This window comes from Lampris incognitus, chromosome 19 (assembly GCF_029633865.1).
Source record: "Lampris incognitus isolate fLamInc1 chromosome 19, fLamInc1.hap2, whole genome shotgun sequence".
In the NCBI taxonomy this organism is placed as follows: domain Eukaryota; kingdom Metazoa; phylum Chordata; class Actinopteri; order Lampriformes; family Lampridae; genus Lampris; species Lampris incognitus.
The window spans coordinates 33,102,476-33,127,596 of record NC_079229.1 but is presented as its reverse complement, the minus strand read 5'-3'; the positions used below and the strand labels follow the sequence as shown (position 1 = coordinate 33,127,596).

General features: G+C 45.1%; 2 protein-coding genes across 5 annotated transcripts in view; one reads left to right on the top strand and one right to left on the bottom strand.

Annotated features, from left to right (window-relative positions):
• The window catches only part of LOC130129794 (cullin-1), a 56,558-nt gene extending 41,491 nt beyond the window's left edge, over positions 1 to 15,067 (top strand). The window contains exons 10-22 of one of the 2 annotated variants that reach the window (XM_056299445.1): positions 500 to 607; positions 885 to 991; positions 1,496 to 1,544; positions 2,010 to 2,141; positions 3,061 to 3,178; positions 3,554 to 3,630; positions 3,927 to 4,045; positions 4,912 to 5,017; positions 5,352 to 5,399; positions 5,640 to 5,722; positions 6,964 to 7,069; positions 12,956 to 13,069; positions 14,037 to 15,067. In XM_056299445.1, the coding sequence (XP_056155420.1) occupies positions 500 to 607; positions 885 to 991; positions 1,496 to 1,544; positions 2,010 to 2,141; positions 3,061 to 3,178; positions 3,554 to 3,630; positions 3,927 to 4,045; positions 4,912 to 5,017; positions 5,352 to 5,399; positions 5,640 to 5,722; positions 6,964 to 7,069; positions 12,956 to 13,069; positions 14,037 to 14,117 (1,248 nt within the window). In that variant the 3' untranslated portion in view covers positions 14,118 to 15,067. Of the gene's footprint in view, positions 1 to 499; positions 608 to 884; positions 992 to 1,495; positions 1,545 to 2,009; positions 2,142 to 3,060; positions 3,179 to 3,553; positions 3,631 to 3,926; positions 4,046 to 4,911; positions 5,018 to 5,351; positions 5,400 to 5,639; positions 5,723 to 6,906; positions 7,070 to 12,955; positions 13,070 to 14,036 lie in introns of those variants that run through there. The other variant, XM_056299446.1, reaches the window with a different exon arrangement.
• Positions 15,068 to 17,313: 2,246 nt separating this feature from the next.
• The window catches only part of ezh2 (enhancer of zeste 2 polycomb repressive complex 2 subunit), a 31,009-nt gene continuing 23,201 nt past the window's right edge, over positions 17,314 to 25,121 (bottom strand). For all 3 annotated transcript variants that reach the window (XM_056299147.1, XM_056299145.1, XM_056299148.1), the window contains exons 16-19: positions 24,780 to 24,861; positions 20,824 to 20,904; positions 20,463 to 20,547; positions 17,314 to 19,679 (exon numbers count right to left, since the gene is read on the bottom strand). In XM_056299147.1, the coding sequence (XP_056155122.1) occupies positions 19,619 to 19,679; positions 20,463 to 20,547; positions 20,824 to 20,904; positions 24,780 to 24,861 (309 nt within the window). In that variant the 3' untranslated portion in view covers positions 17,314 to 19,618. The remainder of the gene's footprint in view (positions 19,680 to 20,462; positions 20,548 to 20,823; positions 20,905 to 24,779; positions 24,862 to 25,121) is intronic.

Sequence of the window (25,121 nt, the reverse complement as noted above, 5' to 3'; positions counted from 1 at the left end):
TCTGGCCCGGATTGTCTCCCTCATACACTGGTCAAATGCCTGCTGACCAGCTGGCATTCATGTAGAGATCTGTGTAGGTCAGAAGAAAATATGACACAGCAATTTAATAGTTCTCCATGCTTTAAAAAAGTTTGGGAAGTAGACAAAAAAAGACAGAAGTGTGAAAACGATCAGTCTCAATACACACAATTGTGTATAGTGTAATTTTCATACCCCGACATTATTTCACTCAGTGATACTGTTGTGAGCAATAATCTTCATGTTTGAGTTGACATGACCTAGTTACAGTCATACAGATATCACTGTTCATAGAATTATTGAGAACATTGACCACATTCTTTCAGTACAGTCCAGAAATTATAACCTGAATGTGTCTAGTATCGCTGAGAAAAAAAGGTTTTAAATCCCCAAACACAAGAAAGTGACTGATATTAGATGAGGTATTGATGAACCCTGTGGTGAAATGCTGTACAATCAAATACCCCCCCCCCCCCCCCAGGACCCTAAGGTCTATGTCCAAACCACCCTGGACGTGCACAAGAAGTACAACGCCTTGGTGATGTCGGCCTTCAACAATGATGCTGGCTTCGTGGCGGCTCTGGACAAGGTCAGTCTCGGGAATTGCTGCATGACCATATGAAAAATTAGTTTCTGTTTGTCTCTCGGGAATCAGAATAAGAATTGAATTTATTTGCCAGTTGATTTTTTTTGACATTCTAGTCACATTGGCCATGTTTGAACCGCATCACTATCTGTCATCCACTACCGACATGAGTTCAGAGGGCTGAACTTTGGGTGGCGTCTGACAGATGGCTGACTGGGTCAAAGGTAGTCACTGTCATGAAGGAGAGTGACTGATGCTGGACCCGACTGTCTCTCCACAGGCGTGCGGGCGTTTCATCAACAACAACGCCGTCACCAAGATGGCCCAGTCTTCCAGCAAATCACCTGAGCTGCTGGCCAGATACTGTGATTCTCTGCTTAAGAAAAGGTGTGTTTGTGTTTGTATGTGAGTGTGTAGTGTTTCACAATACAAACGTGAATGAATCTGTATTTGAGGTATTGGATGGGAGGCATGTTTATGAAATGTTAGTTTGCAATGTGTGTGTGTGTGTGTGTGTGTTCAGTGTGTTTCATGGATGTATTAGAGTAGAACTGGATACGGCACCGCCGCTCAGCCTTGCAGCCAGTTTTTTTTCTCCAGTGGTCACTCGCGGTATTGCAGTGAAAAATCCCCTGCGGCCCAAAAAGCATTTTCCCAATAGACCACCATTGTAAAAGAGACGCCTGTAAAACTGTTGACAGGACACCTGCAGCTATAATCATGGTCAATTATTGCTCTTTGTATTGTATATTTTTAAGCCATGGGTAACCCGGAAGCCAGGCGAGCAATTCTCATAGGAATGAACAGGCGCCATTTCTAGATCGGGCGTCCTCAACTGTAATACAGCCATGTTGTGCTTATATCCAATGTGTCTGTGTGTGCATTCTTCAGCTCCAAAAACCCAGAGGAGGCAGAACTGGAAGACACCCTTAACCAAGTGGTAAGATTCTCTGATGTGTTTGTGTTCATATAGCTGCCGTGAATCGGTGAAAGTCATGTGCTGGTGAAAGATAACTGTTTGCAGGCTGTTGCATCAACAATAACTGGAGATATTACTGGACCTCAAGTTCACTTTGGAGAATTGTCAACCAATGTTGTCTGTTCTTTCTGGGTTTCTCATGGCACAAAATTGCCATTGTCAATGAAACTGCATGTTTTTCCTGTGAGATCATGTTGATGTCCCCAGGACCAGGTAACTTTCTTATGGCGGGCGCAGTCACCTTGCCATTGGTAGGTCATATTGCTGGTATTCATACAATGAGACAGTAGATTCATTCCAGCGTGCACAGTCTGACATCGCCTGGCAACATGACTATTCCACTTCAGTAGTGAAGTAGGGTCTTTTGTCTGGTTGTTTTTGTTTGGTGTTTTACGTGTGTACCATTGTGTGTCTGTCCTCTCTCAGATGGTTGTGTTTAAGTACATCGAGGACAAGGATGTGTTCCAGAAGTTCTACGCTAAGATGTTGGCTAAGCGTCTGGTCCACCAAAACAGTGCCAGTGACGATGCAGAGGCCAGCATGATCTCAAAACTTAAGGTCTGTACACACACCCACACACACACACACACACACACACACAGACAGAGGAAAATAGTCACCATGGCAGAATATTAACTTTTGTTACATGGTGTTCGACCTGTCAAGTTCAAGGTTTCTGTTGTGAGATTGCACATATGTGAGACGCTTCACTTATAAAAAATAAGCTGGATTTTCAGAAGTACGGAAACATCAGCTAGAAGTAAGAATCTGCCCACCAACGACGATCTAAATTGGCAAATGAGTAAAGGAATGAGAGAACGATGGTTATTTTATGTGTGGCGCACAAAAAGCAGGAACTAGTTTTTAGAAATAGGGGAAGTTGGCACACAGCAGTTTATTTGTGTAGCCCTAAATCACAGCGACACAGGGCGATGGACTAGATGACAATAACATCCTCTATTTTAGACTTTCAGTTCAGAAGGAGAAAATCTCCACAGGAAAAAATGTTATCAGGGTAAAAAATGGGGAAAATGTATGGAACAAATGATAGAAGGAGGGATTCCTGAGACGGGATTTTATGGCCTTAAATTATATTGTTTTTGAAGTTGCCGAATAAAAAAAATACTTTTTTTCTCTTTCCTTTAATCTTGTCTTTATTTAACCAGACAGTTTGGTGAAATTATTCTCATCTGTAGTGGCTTGGTGAGAGGAAAAATGGCATCTTAAAGCTCATAGGGCAAGAGATGGGGGGGGGGGGTGATAAATAAAATATTTAACGTCTTCAGGTCCTCTAATTTATATTATGCTCATGCTGCTATTTGTTTGCACCTTGACCCCACACCCCCACAACCTCATGTCGTGCTGCACTTACACAATCTTCATGTACGGGAGAATCCCAGAAAACCCTTACAGTCAATCTGGTTAAACACGTTTTTGTTTCTTATAATCACTTACATTTCTCCTCTCCCCTCCACAGCAAGCCTGCGGTTTCGAGTACACGTCCAAACTACAGCGCATGTTTCAGGACATTGGAGTCAGCAAAGACCTGAATGAACAGTTTAAGAAGCACCTGACCAACTCCGAGCCTCTGGACTGTGAGTAAACACACTCTTTCTGACCATTTTCATTCAGAACCAGTCGGAACGAGAGAAGCAGTGAGGCTCGCGTGACGCTGCAAGTGGATGTGGCAGAAGGACACCCCTGTGACCTGCTGGTCCAAGGACGTTCTCTCCAAACACTAATCCACACAACAGCTAGCACACATCCAAACAGAGACAGGCGAGCACGTTGAACAGCAGGTATATGAACACAAACAGCAGTGAACTTGTGAATCTGAAATTGTGTGTGTGTGTGTGTGTGTGTGTGTGTGTGTGTGTGTGTGTGTGTGTGTGTGTGTGTGTGTGTGTGTGTGTGTGTGTGTGTGTGTGTGTGTGTGTGTGTGTGTGTGTGTGTGTGTGTCGTGTTTACAGTGGACTTCAGTATCCAAGTGTTGAGCTCTGGTTCCTGGCCTTTCCAGCAATCCTGTACCTTTGCTTTGCCCTCTGAGGTAAGAAGACAGAACTGCAGTCAGACAGCTAGAAAGACAGACAAACGCATGCATAAAGTTAGATGGTGAGACATACAGAAAAGGAGAAGACCAGTAGATGGAGAAATGTACAGAGACATCTAGAGATGGATACAAAGACAGACAAGAGACAAATGGGAACAGGAACATGGACAATAAGAGACAGAATGAAGATGGACATGTTGGAGCAGAAGGACAGTTTAGGATCAGATTTGAATCACGTAGCAGCAGCAGCAGCAGCATCTCACCACCCTCTGGTTCGGGTCTTTCCTCCTTAGCTGGAGCGAAGCTACCAGCGCTTCACTGCTTTCTACGCCAGCAGACACAGCGGCCGCAAGCTCACCTGGCTCTACCACCTGTCGAAAGGAGAGCTGGTCACCAACTGCTTCAAAAACAGGTATGCCAGTTAGCCTGACTGTTTGGCCAAAAATATCTGATCCTCACTGATAACTCCCTAATATCGAATATTCCCTTCAAAAAAAAAAATCCATGGTCTTTTAAAGTCTGAACACTTCAGGGCGTCCGGGCAGCGTAGCGGTCTCTTCCGTTGCCCTACCAACACGGGGATCAGCACTTCGAATCCCCGTGTTACCTCCGGCTTGGTCGGGCGTCCCTACAGACAAAATTGGCCGTGTCTGCGGGTGGGAAGCCGCATGTGGGTATGTGTCCTGGTCGCTGCACTAGCGCCTCCTCTGTTCGGTTGGGGCACCTGTTCAGGGGGGAGGGGGAACTAGAGGGAATAGCGTTATCCCCCCACGCGCTACGTCCCCCTGGTGAAACTCCTCACTGTCAGGTGAAAAGAAGTGGCTGGTGACTCCACATGTATGGGAGGAGGCATGTGGTAGTCTGCAGCCCTCCCCGGATCGGCAGAGGGGGTGGAGCAGCGGATTGCTGCGGTGCGTCTCTCCAGCATAAGCGCTCATCTAGTGTGGGATGAAGTAACTCAGACCAGTCCTATTGCTGATCTTTTCATCTGACAAACATTCTGGGAACCCCGTTTCACACTCAAGCCAAAACATCAGAACGCTTCGTGTACAGTTTCTTGTTGGACTCTTAGGGATCTGTAATTTGTCACAATGAAGAGCTGAACAGCTGCGCTGCCCTTGTTAATTCACAAGCAGGAAGGAAACTGGCACACGGCTGACCTGTGAACTGCTGTTGTCCTTATTGACTTGGGCTAACCAGCTCGAGTTAATTTTCTCTGCCTGCATTGTATTGAACCTGTTGTGTGTGTGTGTGTGTGTGTGTACTTAAAACTTGCAGGTACACTCTGCAGGCCTCCACCTTCCAGATGGCCATCCTACTGCAGTACAACACAGAGGACATGTACACAGTCCAGCAGCTCACCGACAGCACACAGATCAAAACCGTAAGCAAGCCTCAGCCTCACCGTCCCGTCCTCAACGCACCGTGAGATGTGTTTTTAAATGAGATGTCTGCCATTTTAAGGAGAAAATGGACACCTAATCTTACTAAACAATGGCTAGTGCCAAATTAAAACAGATTATCTGGGCTGTTTTCCTCTAAATGACCTTTCAACAAACTGTCATACTGATTGTCTGCATTAATTCAAGGATAAATTCGCCAGCCAGCCAGCCCCCCCCCCCCCAAAAAAAAGAAAAGAAAGAAAAACCGCATATATCGTATTGTCAATAGAGCATACTTTTAATTTGTAATCTGATGGGTTTTGTTTCATGCTTCAGGACATTCTGGTTCAAGTCCTGCAGATCTTGTTAAAGTCCAAACTACTGGTGAGTAAAATAAGACTTGGCTTCACCGTCTCCTCACTGACACACGATTTCTTTATCGTTTCAACAGCAGCCAGGAAAAATCCTTACATTCGCTCAAACTTTAACACAGTTATTTTGTGGCAGTTCTAATCAGAGGACTCAGAACTTGTAGTGAGCTCCACCAGTCATAAGTAGCATATGTCTTACTATGTCTTATGTCTGATGTATAACCTTGCCTCTTTACTTCGTTGGTTCATTCAGGTGTTGGAGGATGAGAATGCCAACGTTGATGAGGTGGAGTTCAAACCAGACACCCTGATCAAACTCTTCCTTGGATATAAGAAGTGAGTCCTCATTCCCTTCCTGAGAAGCCCACTGCATGCAAAAAATAAACTGATTCTTTTAGCTTTCAAAAAACATGAAGGAACTCAAAGCCCTCAGTTGCCAAGATGAAAACAGTTAGACACTGGACTTCTGACTTACCAGATTTCATGATGATCTTCATTTATCAATACTCTGATTAAAGCGGCAGTACACAACATTTCAACTTTCCCGCTAGCATTTCCAATGGTATTACCGTTTGCACTGCTGTCGCAAAGACAACTGGATCACTTTACGTTTATCATCAGCCTGGCTACGCTCCAAAGCAAGAAACGACCGTAAGAATCCCAGTCTGAACTAGAAACCCTGATCTTCTCAGTGCTATGGTAAAGGCAGAGTAAAACATCCGGTTGTATTATTAAGTAGGCAGGTTGTGTTGCTTGCTGATATAGGAGAAAGAACGGAATGTCATTTTGGAACCCTCTCAAGTCCTGGTGTTGTATGTTTCCCTGTCGAGATCCGTTTCCCCCGAGCCAGGGTTCAATATAATACCGGGATGCTTGATTTCCCGTAACTTAACCCCAACCTAACCGTAAGCTTAACGTAACACTTCGCTTAACCTAGTCGTAACCGATACCTAACCTGTTTCCATGCAAACGCTTTCAACTGGCAAGGGGGAAACAGATCTCAATGGGGAAACAGAGTTTGATACAACACCGGAGCTCTCTCCATTGAGTGAACCCCCATCTGAGGTTCACTCTTGTTTTTACCTCTGTTTCTGTCACTCTCCCTCTTCACCTTCTTGCCATCCACCGTCAATGGGGTTCTTTTTCCTCTTGCCAGGTAGAGTTCCCACTGTCACTTTGGTTGTTCCACTGTCCACCGTTTCCGCTATCGGGGAAAGCGAAAGCGCTACCTTCTTCCTATTTTGGTTGTGCAATAGTGATGCACTTCCTTTGTGTCGTAAATCGAACCTTAATTTTCCCGTGAAATCGTACCCGGTGGCAGACAAAATTGCATATCGAAAGCAAGGCTTATAGGGAACCAGTCTAAATGCCGATGGTGTCATTCTATAGCCATTACACCGTGCAATCAACATTTACTTCATAATAAGTTAAAGCAAAAAAAGTTGTCTACTGCTGCTTTAAGACTGTAACTAAAAATGTTTGCAGTTTGCATGTTACTCCTCATGATTTCCACTTTAAAGTAGTCCCAGATCCTGAGTCAGTATAATGTGAGATGTCAACCCCCTCCCCCAATCCAGTAAGAAGCTGAGGGTGAACATCAATGTCCCAATGAAGACGGAGCAGAAACAGGAGCAGGAGACCACGCACAAGAACATCGAGGAGGACCGCAAGCTCCTCATACAAGTGAGTACCCCCCTGGGGACTAGGGCTGTCAAAACTGGCCAAAAATGATGTTGGATTATTCCTTCTAAAAAAAAAACACATGGGTTTGAACCCATTCGAATATATTTTTGTGCATTATGTCTATGAGAGAGCAAACCAATATGAGAGAAATAACTACTTGTATAGGTATATTTATTTCAACGTAAACGTCTTTTAAAAGATGTACATACCAACACATGACAAAATAAACAAATCAAATAATGTCCTGTACCGTAACACTTCATTTACAGACCATAGGTTCCACAACTTTTCTGTTTTCTGACCGAAATCCGAAGTATTTCCCGAACGGGGCTTTTTAGATTGTTGGGACTGAAAATCACTCTCTCTGCAGCCGAGTTGGGTTGCGACCTCTCTGCCATCTTTACCACACAGTTGTTGTTGACAGCTTGACCTAAATTTCATTTTCTTTTTTTTATTTATTTATTTATTTCTGATTTTTCCCTTTTTTCTCCCAATTTAGTGGCCAATTGATCCCTATTTTAATTCAAACACCCACCCTCGTACTGCATGCGTTCGCCAACTGCATCTCTCCGGCCGGCAGTCTCGAAGGAAAGCGCCTCCCCACTTTCGTGACAAAGCGAATCCAAGCCGAACCAGTTTTTCCGACACACACAGAGACGCATTCACATGACGAACACAAGCCGACTCCGCCCCCCTCCCGAAGACAGCTTGCCAATGATTGCTGCTTCATCGAGTCCAGCCATAGTCGGATCTGACGAGACCGGGGCGCGAACCCCAGTCCCCAGTGGGCAACTGCATCGACACCAAGCCGATGCTTAGACCGCTACGCCACCGCGGACCCCTTAAATTTCATTTTCAACCAATGAAAGTGATGTTGTGTGACTCCTGTCTGTTTTTCTACAGTTCGGTTATATATTGGAATATTCATGGAAAGCCCTGCTGGGGAGGGGTCGGTCCAGTACATGCCAACTAGAGCCGTACTTAACTCTTGAAATGAAACATGCCGGTGTTCAGCGTCCTGTTGAAGTAAAGCAGTTAACCAAGTGGAACCGGTGGTACTGTAACCGTCGGCGAGGGACACAGATGGACTGAACCCACATGTGAATGTGTGGGTCTGTGTGGATCTGACGCAGGTTCTCTTAATAAAAGCGCTCATGCTCAGGCAACCCTCCCTGGCTGAATAGATTTAAAAAAGGTGTTTCAGTAACTGATCTGTTCCTGAATTTGAATTTCAAAACCATCAAGGCCATTAAAATTAGACACCGGCTTAGAAGGCAATAACTTCTTCTACACACTAATATAAAGGATAATTAACAACAAAAACATGTGCTCCATTTTCAAGTGCCAGTTGAATTCAGAGTGTTGTGAATTCACAGCGTTCATTACGTGTTCATCACAGAGCCCCGATGTGCGCCCCAGTGGCCCGGCATAGTAGAATATCTGATGTTCTCCACGAGGGGATGAGGGCCGGGGATAAATAAAGCCGACCGCTGTGAGAAAGCGGAGGCAAAGGTTACGCACAGTGATAGTCCAGCGAGGAGCGGAGGAGGGAAGAAGATGCCTCTCCATGCGCTGACCAGCAGGAGGGAGAGTGCACTGCCGAATCCCCGATACGCCCGGTGAAACAACCTCGCATAGCCACCCAGCGGCGGGTCTAGAAATGTTTAACCGGGGTGGCCCAGGGATGTCTAGAGATGGCCACAATCTGTTGTTAATGTGGGCAGATTTTTTAATATGCATTAATATTCTACTAAGAGGTCAAAACACAAGTTAATAGGCTACGTGCCAGGGCTGCACGATATTAGGAAAACGTGCGATATGCGATAACGTTGTTGAATATTGTGATGACGATATGACTCGCGGTAAATAAAAAAATATTGACATACACAGTTTTGTCTCCCTGCTTTAGGTTTGCTGCTAACACAGACTGTGCACACCAAATGAAAAGATGAAATGCATTATTTCCATTCCAGCAACATTGTGTTATTGAAAAAAGTGCACCTGGCTACAACCGCTATACTGACAATGAGCAAATACCACCAACTTGGTTGCATGGCAACACAGTTTCTTCGTCACTTCAACACAACATCTGGGCCTATTTAAATATAGCAGCTACTGGAAGTTTATATTATAAATAATGACGTAACACTCTCAATTTAAAATGGACGTCTTACCAGTTTTGCAGAGTGTTTAACTAATGTTAGAATTTTATTTTTTACATTATATTTTGTTGTTACTGAGGCGGAATCGGCCAAGTGACACTACCGCCTTCTTTTTTTTTTCCAGAAGGGGGCACCAGAGTCAACACACTCCTAGTAGTATGCGGAGTGTGAATGCACCGATCAATCAAGTTGCATTTTATACAGCGCTTTTCTAGCTGCAACAGCCACTCAGAGCGCTTTACATTTCCGGTCAAATCACGTGCTTAATACCATTTATCGCAGTTCAAGCAGTCGTTAGTGATACGTACATGGCGCATGTTGACATCACGATGAAGGTAAAGTGTCGATATAGTGTGCAGCCCTACTACTTCGTTACCCGTCACCGCTGGTCAGTCTCTTATTTCGCAGAACATTTCTAGTCAAGTAGGCTAGCATTAACAATGGCTAATACATTCAAACACTCCCAAATCCTCTGCGACTAGTACACATGGCCGTTGTAACTAGTTAATGGTCACGGCAATTTGCATATGAAACTGGTCGTTATGCCACTGTATTGTTTATAAGGGTGGAGACACCTGCAGTCAGTTGAGACTGAAGAGGTCACTTAGACGAGTGATGAAACGTTTTTCTCTCAATAGAAACAGAAAGCTAGCTAGCTGTCCTGTTTTCACTGCCGCTGTACTCATCAGCAGGTAGAGGGAGGGGGAGGAGGGGTGTGATAGACCACATCAGTTGTGTGCGCTCTCTTGCTGTCAAAAACAGCGGTGTATTTTGAGACTAAATTATTTCAGTATTATTTCAAATCAAATTGTTCGTTTAGTTCAGCTTGAAGTAGAGCCGCTGCTCCTCCATGTCAAAAGGAGCCAGCTGAGGTGGTTCGGGCATCTGATCAGGATGCCTCCTGGGCGCCTTTCTTTGAGGTTTACCGGGCACGGCCAACTGGGAAGAGACCCCGGGATAAGACCCAGAACTCGCTGGAGGGACTACATGTCCAGTCTGGCCTGGGAACACCTTGGGATCCCCCAGGAGGAGCAGGAAGGTGTTGCTGGGGAGAGGGACGTCTGGAGTGCCCTACTTAGCTTAGCTAATTTTGTGAGGGAGGAGGATGTCAGTCTCTCAAGTGGCTGACCCCGACTGAGAGAATTACGTAGTCTTTAGAGAGATACGACCCAGTGAAAGTCTCTGCCTTGAAGCACTAGCTTGTCGGGCCGGGTATTGTCAAGAACCTCACATAGGCGTTTCTAGCCCATTTTTGGGGGTGCTGCAGCACCCCTAAATTGAACCCCAGCACCCCTAAAATTGAAGAGATTTTTTATTTTGGTAACACTTTAGTATGGGGAACATAGATGTCACTTTAGTATGGAGAACATATTCTAAGTAACAAAAACTTAATTTACAGTAATTTAACACTATGAACACTTGTACTTTTGTGTTTTGTTATGTAAGAGCAGGCCATATTCATTACGTGTTAGTAAGGGAGAATAACTCTTCTTGTGGTACTACCACCTTATAAAGTACGCACCTACTTAATGGTGTATATGTTCCCCATACTAAAGTGTTACCTTTATTTTTTATTTTTTACTGTATGTCCATGTTTAATAAGCCGAAGAAATGTCAAAACCATATCCAGTATATGGTTTAAACGTAATATTTTAACAACAAAAATACAGCCCCCCCCCATGCTTCGAAAATGGTTTGATCCACCCCCCCAAATTTATCTTGCCTGGCCAGCCAGCACTCTGGGTGCTCAGCACTCCTAAAGCTCTGATCTTAGAATCGCCCCTGGTGTGTACCATCTTCTTAAAGCCCTCGTTTTCCACGACACTGCGGGCGTAGGGTCCTTACAGATGAAGGTCGCCACAGACTGTTACCTTCTGTGCGCGCACAGAGCTCGACTGTAGTTTGCAGACAAGGGATTTGTCTCGCTGCATCTGTTTGCGATCCACAGATGTAGCTTTAGCCGCAGGGGTTAGCATTAGCCGCAGGGGTTAGCTTTAGCCGCAGGGTTAGCTTTAGCCGCAGGGGTTAGCTTTAGCCGCAGGGTTAGCATTAGCCGCAGGGGTTAGCTTTAGCTGCAGGGTTAGCTTTAGCCGCAGGGGTTAGCTTTAGCCGCAGGGGTTAGCTGTAGCCGCAGGTTGCTAAACCTCTGCGTGGCGTCGGCTCAAATGGTTGCGTGGGTTCGTCGTATCGTTGCGGTATTTTAATACCGACTCGCAAAGCTTTACAACACGACACGACTTCTATCGACTAACTCTGTTCCGGTTTTACATCCGAATCCAAAATGTGGCCAACCGTCGTATTTTAAAGTTGTGGGCGCCGACGTTGAAGCATTACTACTGGGGCCGTTTCCGTCGCCATTTTGTTGAATTAACACGTGTCATTTGCGTTGTACGGAAGCCCCACTTGACCAAACAACCGCTGTTCAGTCAAATCACACTACGCCCCCAATGGAGTGGGGGCTTCATTACAACGGAAATATCGATTTCGAGATTTTCTGAATCGATATTGAATTGGGGAAAAAATATATTGCAATGCATCGATGAATCGATTTTTTTCCCCCCAGCCCTACTAGCTTGCTACTTAAGCTAAAACTAAGCCTCCGAAGCCGCCAGCAGTACAAACGTCGGGATTGACAATCGTGAGCAAAGCCAGGAGAGGCCAGTCTGAGTGTTAGGTAGACACAGTCGAGTGACAGAAGAATCCGTTCACTAATTAAACAATAATAGGCTGCATTTCCAGAACTCGGACAAAAAGCTTAGCGAGGAAGTATAAAAATCATCAGCCATGGCCGTGGCTGAATCCACATGATTCTTGTCACGTACAGCGCCAGCACGATGGAGTCAGAGACTTCAGTGCACTCAAGTCCGTGCAACAATCAACTGGGGGGCGTCCGGGTAGCGTGGCGGTCTATTCCGTTGCCTACCAGCACGGGGATCGCTGGTTCGAATCCCCATGTTACTTCCGGCTTGATCGGGCGTCCCTACAGACACAATTGGCCATGTCTGCGGGTGGGAAGCCGGATGTGGGTATGTGTCCTGGTCACTGCACTAGCGCCTCCTCTGTTTGGTCTGGGCGCCTGTTCGGGGGGGGGGGACTGGGGTGAATAGTGTGATCCTCCCACATGCTGTGTCCCCCTGGCGAAACTCCTCACTGTCAGGTGAAAAGAAGCAGCTGGCGACTCCACATGTATTGTAGGAGGCATGTGGTAGTCTGCAGCCCTCCCCGGGTGGAGCAGAGACCAGGACGGCTCGGACGAGTGGGGTAATTGGCCAGGTGCAATTGCGGAACCCCTCCCCAAAAAAAAAGACAAAAAACAAATCAGTTGGATAAAATCCATAAAATAGTACACAGGCAAACCATAAAATCAATTAAAAGTTGTTGAAAAACAAGGAAGCAGAGCAACAAACAAAACTCCTACTGATACTCAGATATTGGGCTATAATTGACTTGACATAAGAACGCAGCTAGAAAGTAATGAGGTTAATTCAATTACACGGTTTAATTTTTCTTTTGATGGGTTTACGAAAAGGTTTAAACTGCCCCTCTGGAACCGATAGAAATGTCCGCTGGTCTGGGCCCGTTTGCTCTGATTAAGGTGTTCACATAGAACTTTTCTGTTCTGTTTGGGCTTTTAAACCGTTTATAATTGGAATGTTGGGGGGTCCATGTGAATGTAGCTAATGAGGGATAAGTCATCACTTTTCTGTTGTCTTCCATTGTCAAGGCTGCTATCGTGAGGATTATGAAGATGAGGAAGGTTCTGAAACATCAGCAGCTCCTGGCAGAGGTCCTGAACCAGCTTTCCTCCCGATTCAAACCCAGAGTCCCTGTAATCAAGGTACACACACACACACCCCGACCCCGACCCTGACCCCGACCCTGACCCCGTCTCTCTGGTCCTGGGCTCTCTCCTATGAAATGTTGTGAGGCAGGTGTTTTCCTTTTCATGACATTGTTTGCAGAGAACACAACGCCCGGTGGTTCTTTGTCACGCCTGCCGCCTGTCTCTCGCACGTCCATCAAGGCTGGCAGTGATGTCAGTGATACTAAGTGGGGTGTCAGTTCAGGAGTTACCCAGGATCAGACTTTTCTGGGACAAATTTGAGGGCTAAAAAAGAATTCTATGAGTACGCGAGACCGTTTATGTGTCGTAATGCTGTCTCCCACTAACGCGTTGTAGTCCCTGTCCCGTACTAATCTTTGTAGTGTACTATTTTGACAGTAAGCGAGGAATGAACGAGATACCGCTTGGTACTAACGGGGGAATAAATGCATGTGCGATGTAGAAACCACCGATTTCCACCACAAACAATTACTGAAATGCCCCTTGGGTTCATTGGGGCTTCTTGTGTTGTTTTAATTCATTCTTTGTGCGCTCTCCTGTGAGACGCCGGTCGATTCGTGTCCTCGGTCCGGTCTTAAGCGTCACGGGAAGGAACGGGTCAGACCCGGTTGAGGGTGAGCTTGCTGCTTGGCTCTGTGTTGCGGTCCCGTCTTTGTCTCCTCTCTTTAACATCGTCCAGCTCCCCCATTTCCAAAATGTGTTGCATTATGGGACAATGGCGTCCACTAACAGCACACTCAGAAATTGAGCAGATTTGGCGTGTGTCGTAATCTGAAGTGTACTTCCTCTTTTTTTTGGTGTCAGTTTTCTAGCGTGAACACGCTGCACACTCCGAATTAGTGCGTTGTGTGTTATGGACACTGGCTAAGAACGTTTCCTAAATGAGGCCCCTGGTTTGTCTTCTCTTCTTTGTTGGTGCCGTGTCTCATATCCTGTTGCTCTGTCTCCCTCCGGTGGCCAGAAATGCATCGACATCCTGATAGAGAAGGAGTACCTGGAGCGTGTAGACGGGGAGAAGGACACCTACAGCTACCTGGCTTAAACACTGCCCTGCCGTCCTCTCCAGGCCCCTTTTCACTTTTAATTTTTAAATTTATTTTATGTCTGAGTATTAAAGTGTGGATCCCTCTGACTGGCGGACGTGTCAAGTGTGTGTGTGATCATATGGGACACCCGACGCTGTGACTGTTCCTGATATGCCATCCAGTGTTGGGGAGGGGTTGAACCGACTCCGGCTTTCGCCCGAGTGACGAAGGCTCATTGGCCCCTCGCCCTTCCCTTTTTAGACCAGGAAACCCCATCAACACACTTCGCCCCGTCCTATTGAAATGACTCATCTCTAGGACCTGCCCCTCCCAAAAACACACACACACACGCTTTCATAATGTAAATAAGCACCACAGACTTGAAAGAAGAGAAAAAAAAGTTTAAAAAAAACCCATTTCCCGTCTTTGCATAGAGCGAACTTAACGATTTAGCCTTCAGCCAGTCAGAGAACTGCACCCCTGGGTTACTGCATGCTACTGCCTACCTGCATCACGGTGACGGATTAAGTACAATTTTAAAAAAAAAGAAAACGATAAGATACAAACGAACACCGGCCGATTGACTGACAGCAGACCGACGCAGTCCGCCATGCAAGAACCCACCGGAATGACAACGAATGAAATCGACAAAAGCGCTGTTCCTGTAATTATGTATGCCACCTAAAAAAAGAGAAAAAGAAAAGAAGCAGCACTTGATGAGCATGTCGGGCAGCCAGGGATATGGAGGTGGTGGGGCGGTTCTGGCCCTGATCCGGTACCAGGGCTGCAATCCGATCCCGGACTGTCACTCAGCCCAGAGAGGAAGACCTGACAGGATGGGACAATGAGCGAGGGGTTGAATTGTAAAGGAAACTAGCACCAGTGATCCCATCAGTTGAGGTTGTCTCTGTCCTTGTTGAGGGCGTGTCGCGGGGGGAGGGAGGGGGGGTTCGGCTGGTTGGGATCACGCGTGTCACCTGTATCATTACTGCCAGGTGGACATTTGTATAGTGTGCTTCATTTTCTAAATGTGCGATGAATAAAAAGTAAAGATTTCTCTAATCCTAGACTCCCCTTTGACTTCTTTTGTTATAGACGAGTCACTTGAACGTTGTGCGTTTAGCAGAAGAGTTTTGCACCGTGCACCTTAGTCCACTACACCAGACAGGATGCTTGGCATATAACGCCATCTTAATCTGAATTAAAACTGATCTCCGGTTCGAATCCCCCGTGTTGCCTCCGGCTTGGTCGGGCATCCCTACAGACACAATTGGCCGTGTCTGCGGGTGGGAAGCCGCATGCGGGTATCTGTCCCGGTTGCTGCACTAGCGCCTCCTCTGGTCAGGGAGCGGGAGCTGGGGGGGAACAGCGTGATCGTCCCCCTGGTGAAACTCCTCACTGTCAGGTGAAAAGAAGCGGCTGGTGACTCCACATGTATGGGAGGAGGCATGTGGTAGTCTGCAGCCCTCCCCGGATCAGCAGAGGGGGCGGAGCAACGACCAGGACGGCTCGGAAGAGTGGGGCAATCGGTCGGATACAATTGGGGAGAAAAGGAGGGGGGGGGGCTGATGGGAGTTAATCCTTGTGGGCATTTGGCTGAGTAACACCCTGCGTAGATCTCCCCTCCATCCCACGGCTCTCGAGCTCAAGCGTTTTGTTATTTTAATCAAATTTACATACGTTTAAGTGACGGGATTGAACTCGCAACCTTCCTGCTGTGAGGCAACAGGCAACTGTGCAAAATCTTACAAAAAAAAAAAAATACAATAGCCATTTAATATTTTATTCTGCATCACTTTGAACAAATTGTCTGTAAACATTATAAAATCAGCACCTTTGTAGTCAAGAGTGGTCCTGTTTTGGGGTAAGGAAGAGCAGGTTGGACAGTGTTGGGAGCCGTTTACACCGGTACTGGTTTCACCTTTGAACCTCAGCCCAGTTTGAAGCGATACTGGGTGCACTTTCGTTGAACAGACAAGTTTGTGATTTAAAAAAAAAGAGAGAAAAAGATGTACCCACACTCTGCTTATGTAAATATAACGGGACGAGACCACACTCGGTTGATCTACAAATTCCAGACATGCCAATAAAACTTGTTGCTTTCAAAATGGTCCTGATGGATATGGGTTTCTATCAGATCCTGATCCTGTGAAACTCGGCCGCAGCTTTTCGCATGGCCTTAACATAACCGAGGCCTGACACTCATTCATGCCAGTCAGGTAGAACGTAAAACCCGTCATGGTTACAGCAGGAGGCCCGGTCTCTTCAGGCAGTTGTGGTTTTGTGAACCGAGATCGGTGACGTTAACACGGGGCTCTCCTACACCGTTCCCGTCGCTTCGTAATTCAGCACATTTATATTTGTCCTTACTTTGATACTTACATACATAGCAGGCATTTTGGTCAATACTCAGTACGTTTACTGACGGTCTGCCACCGTCTATTAGGTCTCAAGACGAATGAGATCGTGAACATCTCAGGACCTAAAATGAAAGTATAAACCAAAAATTCTGGAAATTAACAATTTTTTTTTCTTCTATCTTGTGGTTACGTTTTCAGATCTGAACAGGACCCCTATCACTGAAACACTAAAGCCCCCCCCCCCCAGAGCAGAAAAGTCTTGACCACAGTAGGAACAAGATCCCTCCACTACAAATAGTCCCTATGCCAGAACAGTCCGATTTCCACTGTCAGTCGTCATCAGTAACGTGTTGCAATAAATTACAAGTACAGAATACGAAAATACACACGAAACACTTGAGGGGAGGTCTCATCGGGAACAAGCTGGTATTGCTTCAAAATCGGTCGGAAGTAAAAATGTCTCAAAACTTGATTGTTGGGTCACCGTTAGAAAAGGGCCGAGTAAAGAATGGAGGAATGTTCATAAATCTGCTAAATAATTACTCTGATTGGACGTCACACAGAAAAAGCATAACAGTTATCTGCATTTTTGCCGCTCTCGCTGGCAGACACTCGACCGTGTGTCACGAGTTGTTGGGTGCAGGTTTTCTCCCCCGACATTAAACCAGCTGATTTCACCGACTAACACACCTTCACACACCTCCAACCTGAAAAGAGAAGACCTGCATACATATGTATGTACCATGGTATAACTGATGTACCCGGGGGGGGGGGGGGGGGCTGTATCAAAACTGAAAAACCTCCCTCCTCCTAATACCTAACAGCAATGAAGGAGGAAGCACACCTAGCCCTGGTACTCAAGAAGCAGTCAGTGCAACAAAAGAAATGTAAGTTTAAAAACAAAGAATCCAGGCAATTTGTTGTTTCAGACGAGTCGGTTGGAGACGCTCCTCCGGTAACTCCTTTTTTAAATGCGGAATTCTTCAGCATGCAGGAGGACAGTTTCAACAGTCACCTTCAATAACAAGACAGTTTAAGATCTCCATCAGTGGGGACTGTTCAGCGTTCTGTCAAGAACTCAAGGCACAGCAGAGAGCAGGACACCTAATGGACTCATCTATAAACTAGAGTAAAACAATTACCAGAGTTTTCCCACCACAAAAGTGCCGTGCCGTACCCATACATGGACCCACTATAGGTTCGGTCAGTTATCAGAGCTTATTTACTATCTATTCCAATACTGAGCAACATTTGCTCACTGCCAATATAATTATTACAATGCTGCCAGTAGTCTTCAAATGTGGACTATTTCCTCACCAGCACGCCTGGCTGGCACACCTGACCCAACCCTGTTAAAAGGGGGGAAACAGTTATAAAACCCTGTGGTACCTGGCCAGTGTGAGTAAGGCACGGTACATCTGTAACGCATCGGAGAAAACGCCAATAGATATCTAAAACACAGGAGACTGTCAGTTTCAGGAGAATACGTCAGTGAAAATATCAAACAGTATCGACGGGATTTTGGTTGTGTTGATTTTAAAATGGGAGAAAGCAGTTTTGCTCACTGGCGAGGGGAGCAGCGATCAGAGCAGGAGACTCTTCTCTGTGGAGAATTGCCAAAGACTTCGGTCATCACAGACATTCACAAGCCACTATACTATATTACACAACAGATTAGTCTTTATATTTTGTGGCCAGCCAGAGTCGCAGCCAAACTTAACCAGTGTTTGGCCAGCAGCTGGTGATCTCCCACCCTGGTCATAGCATTGATTTTGAGTCGAGATCGATACAATAACAGCTCGTAGCTGAGGGAGCAACACAAAGCAGGGTCACCTCCCATTACATCCCACCAACACCCTGTGCATTCAATATCTCAAATAAGACACAGTGCCTCTGCAGAGGCAATGGATGTCTAAGTCACAAGGACACGACTATTCGGGTCTACTGACACAAGATGTATATGCTGTGAAATACACCTAGGTTTTTAAGTGCATTACAGTTCATTTTGGGCATATTCAACCAAGCAAATAACTGCTGGAGCAGAGGAGAGGTTTGTGCTTGGGAGTGGAGTGCTCGCTGCTTGGTCATCCAGCTAACTGGAGGAGCGATTTGTGACAATCTGTTGACCCCAAAGGGGGAAAAAAAAAAAAACCCAAATATTTTTCCTCGACCACAGGAAGGTCAAGAGGGCAACTACAGAACGCCACCCTGGAACTGGTTGGGATTCTGTGTCTTGCTCAAAGACACTTAGGCAGGGGAGATGCTGATTGTTATGGAGCTAGAAACATCAGGTCTGTGGTCTAAAAACCGAGTCTTCTCTCTCTCATATTTGTACAACACATAACCGAATTCAAATTAAATCATGAAATCACCTCAGCAGATTAGGAAGGCCGCCATTTTGAATGCTGGTTTTAATTTCAGAGGGGAGTTGGTCAGCTGGTCGGGTCCTGCTTTGTGACCCTGTTCCGTAGACAGACAGACAGACAGACAGACGGACAGACCCAGCACCACAGGGAGTGTGTGGCTGTGTTAATTCACACACACTGCAGAGCACCACCCATGTGTACAATACAATACAATACAACACAATACAATACAATACATTACAATACAATATGGCTGTCACGCCGACAACGCTGTCAGCTGATGCACTGAGGGAGAAATGACAGAAAGTTTGTTGTGTGTGTCCGGCTGGTGGAGTTTTGGTCCCTGAAAACATGTATTCAAAAGCCAGTTCTGAGCAGAGACGCGGGTTTATCCGTCCGCCTTGTAGTAAAAAGAGTAGAGAAACACTCAAAACGAGAGTTTGTGGAGGTCACCATTTTGCACCATATATCTGAGGAAGGATTTGTGATAGAAACAGTGAATCCCAAATTCTAGAGGAATATTTGTTGATAGGAAAGGGAAAAAAACAAAAACAAAAACAATTCAAAGTGGGAGAGAAGAATCGGGAAAAGCTTGGTAGAAAAAGTTTGTGACAAAATATCAACGGCAACAAAATTTTGTTTCAGTTGTATCAAAGAAAAAAAAAATCCCAGAATGCCTGAAGCTCTCTGGCATTCTGACGGTTGTCTGGATTTCCTGAAGCGAGTGAAATTTCTGTGTTTATGTGTGTGTGTAAGGCCTTTTCGTTGATCCGCAGGAGGTAGACGTCATGGTCAGGCAATCTCCATCTCCCGTTCAATTCCAACGTACTTCAGAGCATCAGCTTGGCTGTACCTGTCAGAGCAAAGTACAACAAGTCAACACTAGTTAATACATCTGTGCAGGTTGCAAGGTGTCACATATTGCAAGAGAAACAACTCGGGTATCAATTATTATTTTGCAATTATAAAATGGAAGCGCAAATTACTGCTCTAATGCAAATGGCGCATGGGTTAATAAATAACAACACTCCACTGTAAAAGAGTGTTGTAATGTTTACCACCATTAAGTCAAAACAAACTTAGGTCAATTACAGTCTCATGTCTTCTGAACAGACATACATTAAACCAGCTGAGGTTTTGCGAGCACAATATAGGACACTTGGTAAACTCCCTCTAGTGGCAAAGGCGGTAACTAGTCATCAATGGCGTTAAAGGGAAGAATATCAGCCTAAATCATGGTGCCATCGTGACGACCTCAATGTGTAATTTAATATAGTTTATGTTCAGACTACACCTTATAACATACCATAATTCTGATCTGAGCGACTCTTGTACTCCAAGATCAGAAGCAAATATGGTTGTGTGTGTGTGTGTGTGAGAGAGAGAGAGAGAGAGAGAGAGAGAGAGAGAGAGAGAGAGAGAGAGAGAGAGAGAGAGAGAGAGAGAGAGAGAGAGAAGAAATAGGAAGAAGGAAGAAGGAAGAAGACATGAGCATTCAGGTCAGAAGTATGAACGTAACCTTTCACACCAAGTCAGTTTGTTTCCAAATGACTTGCTGCACCACCCTTCTCCCAATACACCAAGGATCTGTTCAGTTCTTGGGCAGGTGTGTGGTTGTATGCTTAAGTTTACAGACCTGTAGTCGAAGAACAGCTCCTCTCCAGTCTGGATGGCTCTCTTGGCAAAGATCCCTATCCTGTGATCTCCGTTAACCATCATCACTACACCACACGATGCAAAAAGGGAAGGCATACATGGTGAATAATGTTCCATGTTTCTGTTAATATCAATATCACAAACCAAACCAGATTTAGCTTGTTTGAATTTTTTACATTACCATACAGTTCAAGATGAAGGAATTTTATGCACGGTACTTATACACAGGTACCAGTAGTACCTAGTGATATGTAACTGCCATTTTGTCAAATTCCCTTTGATTAATATAATAATTTCTTTTGTCTCACCCAGCTGTAGCAGACAGTGTGCATCTAACCCACCTTTTGCATAGCAGTTGGGGTTGACCGAGTGGTTGGCAAAGCGGATCTTGTTTCCTTTCCGTGTGGCATCAACAACAAAATCTGAGGAGAGAGAAGCAAAGTGGCATCAACACTACGATACAAGAGCTACTACTGCATTTCACAAAGGGGTTTGTGACGGTTAATCTGAAGTTCTCATTAAGTTCAATACAGTAAAACTAGCGAGTGTGTGTAAATATGCACAACAGGCTATTATTTGGCACCTTTTGGAAGAAAGTTTCTCATTTTAAGCAGAATGAAACACAGGGCAAGAAAATACATGACAAAAAAAAAAAAAAAGAAGTGTCATAGAGGCAAAGCACAACTTGTGCAGCTGTTGTGTAAACAAGACTAGATCAAAACCTAGTATACAGCTGGACCGTATACCAATTTGGAGGCCTATCCAGGGTGTCTCCCCACCTGCCACCCAGTGACTGCTGGGATAGGCTCCAGCATCCCTGCGACCCTGAGCAGGATAAGCAGTTCGGATAATGGATGGATAGTCAGTGGTAGTGTCTATAATGTGAATTCCTGAATATTAAATGTTCCTCTACAATTTTTTGTGGTGGTCCCCGTGATATTTCTTGTTAAGAGTGTAGTGAAGTAGCATATCACATGACATGGTTAAGCTACATTCGAGAACACTGCTTTGCACTCATCTCTTGGGATGTTTGATTTGAATGAGATCTTAACGCAATTTTAAGTATACCTATTCTAATTATCTGTTAACTCTTCCTCCTCTTCCATCTGGTTCTATCTGCGGATGTCTCTCATTTCTCTAAGATTCACTCTGTGTTGACAGGCGAATTCACAAAGAATGGATTGCAGCCGCTGATAGCACCATGAATTGCGCATCACTTGCAACCACCGTCTGCCCTGTCTCAAGGTCCGACAAACTACTACCAGGCAGTTTCGTTCACCTCAATAGTTATAAAGTGCCTGGAAAAACTGGTGCTCAACATCACCCTTCCAACTGTTGGACCACATTTGACTTCCATTAGTTCACCTATAAGGCAAAAAGGGGGAACTGAGGATTCTGTGGCATGCCTCCTTCACTCCCTCCTGCAACATCTATTATCTCCCGGTAACTTCGCCAGACTCCTCTTCATCAACTTCAGTTCTGCTTTCAACACCATCCAGATGATCAGGAAACTTCTTCACCTAAATGGCCCTCACATCTCATCTGCTGGGTACACAGCTTTTTCAGTGACAGACCACAACGGTTAGAGTGGGCACTGTACCATCCTCAAGTACCATCACCGGAGCTCCACAAAGTTGTGTCCTGAGCCCCTTCCTGTTTACCCTCTGACTGTGTCAGTCCCTCACCCATCACAGCATACTTCAGATACTCTGATGACACTGCCATACTTGCACTCCTTAATGAAAATAACTCTGTTTCAGGTTATCATGACTCCATCTCCCACCTCACACAATGGTGCATAAACAATTACCTGCAGCTGAATGTAAAAAAAACAAAACAACTTAACAAACACCTCCAGCACGCACATTACAGCGCACAACTGCATCAATAATGAAACCGTTGAGATGGTGGAGTGCTTCAAATATCGTGGACTCAACCTGGACAACACATCACTGACATACACAAATGCTGCCAGTAAGACTCTGCCATCTGCAAACTCAAAGCACTTTTTGTTGCTGCTCAACAAAAGTATACTCCAACCCATTCTCCTCTATTGTTCATCCTGTTTCTTCAGCATGTTAACTGCCTCGAACAGGAACAGACTCATACACATCACACACAATGCCTCCAAAATTATTGGCCTCCCCACCCCACGCTCTCAGATCTCAACAGCAAAGCCATTACATGCAGAGCACGCACCATTACACATGACCCCACGCACCCCCTCAACCCATTCTTCACACTGCTTCCATCTGGTCACAGATACAGATCCTTTGCCTGGAAATGGGCACGCTATGGCAGGAGTTTTGTCCCCTCAAACCACAGCCTCATTAAACAAAACAACCCGGTAACTGTTATGTGTATAGGGGCTATGTATGTGTGTATAAATGTGGATGTATCCTTATGGATGTCATTCATGTAGTCACGTTGTGGTGTTTACTGTATTTATGTACCTGTTGTGCTTATGAGGCTCTGTATAGACTGTGGCAACAAAAATAATATATCAAAAGATATTGTGCAAATGATATAACAGCGCAAACACACCCATAAAGTTTTACAGCTGAGTTCAATTTGCCCTCGTTTTGCATCTGATTGCAATTATCCATGTGGCAAAATATAAATGGTGGCTTTGTGCCAAGAACACAGTAGGCAGGTTCAATGTCATCCTTGATGTAATATTAAAAAAAATTTTTTTTTAATTTTGATATACTCTATTGATTCCTGTAGGATGATTCTTTCTCTGCATTTAACCCATCCTAGCTGTGTCGCTAAGAGCAGTGGGCAGCCACCGTGTAGCACCCGAGTAACAACTCCAGTTCGTCTTGCCATGCCTCGGTCACGGGCACAAACAGGAGTATTAACCCTAACGTGCATGTCTTTTTGATAGTGGGGGAAACCGGAGCACCCGGAGAAAACCCACTGCAGACATGGGGAGAACATGCAAACTCCACACAGAGGACGACCTGGGATGATCCCAAGGTTGGACAACCCTGGGGCTCGAACCCAGGACCTTCTTACTATAAGGCAACAGCGCTAACCACTGCATCACTGTGCCGCCATCGAGTATAGCGACAATTGTTAGGCCTGGCAACCTATATCTGTGAATTATTTCAGTCTCAGTTAAATTAAAAAGTGATAGTTAAATTAAAAAGTGATATTCTCCTTCATAAATCCCGCTCACGGGCACGCCTGGCATGATGCCGCCTTTGCCTGGCAACACTCACTGCTGCCATGATCACTGGAAAGTCTGACCGTGACACCCCTTACAAATGCACTTCAGTTACCACCAACTCTCTGAAGACGCTAATATTGGATTTTTTTTTGCAATGAGATTCATCTGCATAGAAAGCGGCTAACTTTGTGCAAAAATTTATGCATATTACCTAATTTAAATATGTGCAAATAGCACCGGAGCACTGAGACACTATTTTCTTGGCAGCGCAGTTAGGTGTGCATTTCATCCTTTGCGGGTGCTTTGAGAATTACACGGTTTCTTTTTGTCTTATTTGTGTGGTTTTAGCAGCCGCAAAATCCACGCAATCCTTTTGAGAATTTGCCAGTGTTTTGTCAGCGATTGTTATTTGGTTGGGATGCTTTAACTGTGTGCTCTCCCTCATGCCTCTCGGCACTCGGCTGACTAATCTCTGTAACTTCAGTGACGTTGTTGGTAACCTAATCCAGCGGCCCAATCGTGTCAAACTGATCACTCAGTCAGTCAGTCAGGGACATTTGCGTTTGCAGGGCTGGCCCACGGGCACAGTCTGGCCAAAAACACTATGTGATCATTGTGTTAAGTTTGTAATTAGAAGTAGGTCTAGTATTGACCACACATTTTCAGCTGAGTATCTAACATTACATATTATTTACCTCATATCCTGACTGGACAGTTAACAGTAACATTTTAAAGTAGACGCTTTAGCAGCAGTTCAACAGAGCTAAAGTCAGCTCGTCTGAATCATGTTTTTACTAACAGACAACCCAGAAAAGCGCAACTGACACACACAAACACTTCACAACTTTCATTAAAAGGACTGGTTTGTTTGAGCAAGTTGAAGATGATAGAAAATCTCTTACATCTCTATAAATGGTGTTTCTGTGAAATCCTCCATTGAAACCGTATGAGCAACACCAACAGAGAATACAGGGGGGAGGTGCACAACAACATGTATTTCTAGCTGCACTCAGTCACAAACAATTGTGTGATTCTGAATGTTTGTGAATGTTGTCTCATTTCAACTTAAAGCAAATAAGAACTAAAGAATTTTTGTGTGTGTGTGTGTCTAAGTGTGTGTTTTACCGTTGTTGAGGTTGAAGAGGAAGCTGCACATATATTTATCATAGACCTTCCCTCTGCGGTCCGCTTCATCCTGAGAGATGATCTGCAAACACAAAGGTCAAAGGTTACCAAATAGGTTAAACAAACACACATACCAAATCTAAAAATAACAAACTTTTTTCAGGTTTGGTTCTAAGTTCACAATCGTGTATGCTGATAGCTTCATGGCAACACGACTTTCAGCTTTTTATATCTAAAGATGAAAGTTATTCATAATATCCATCCATCCATTATCCAAGCCGCTTATCCGAATTCGGGTCGCGGGGATGCTGGAGCCTATCCCAGCAGTCACTGGGAAGCAGG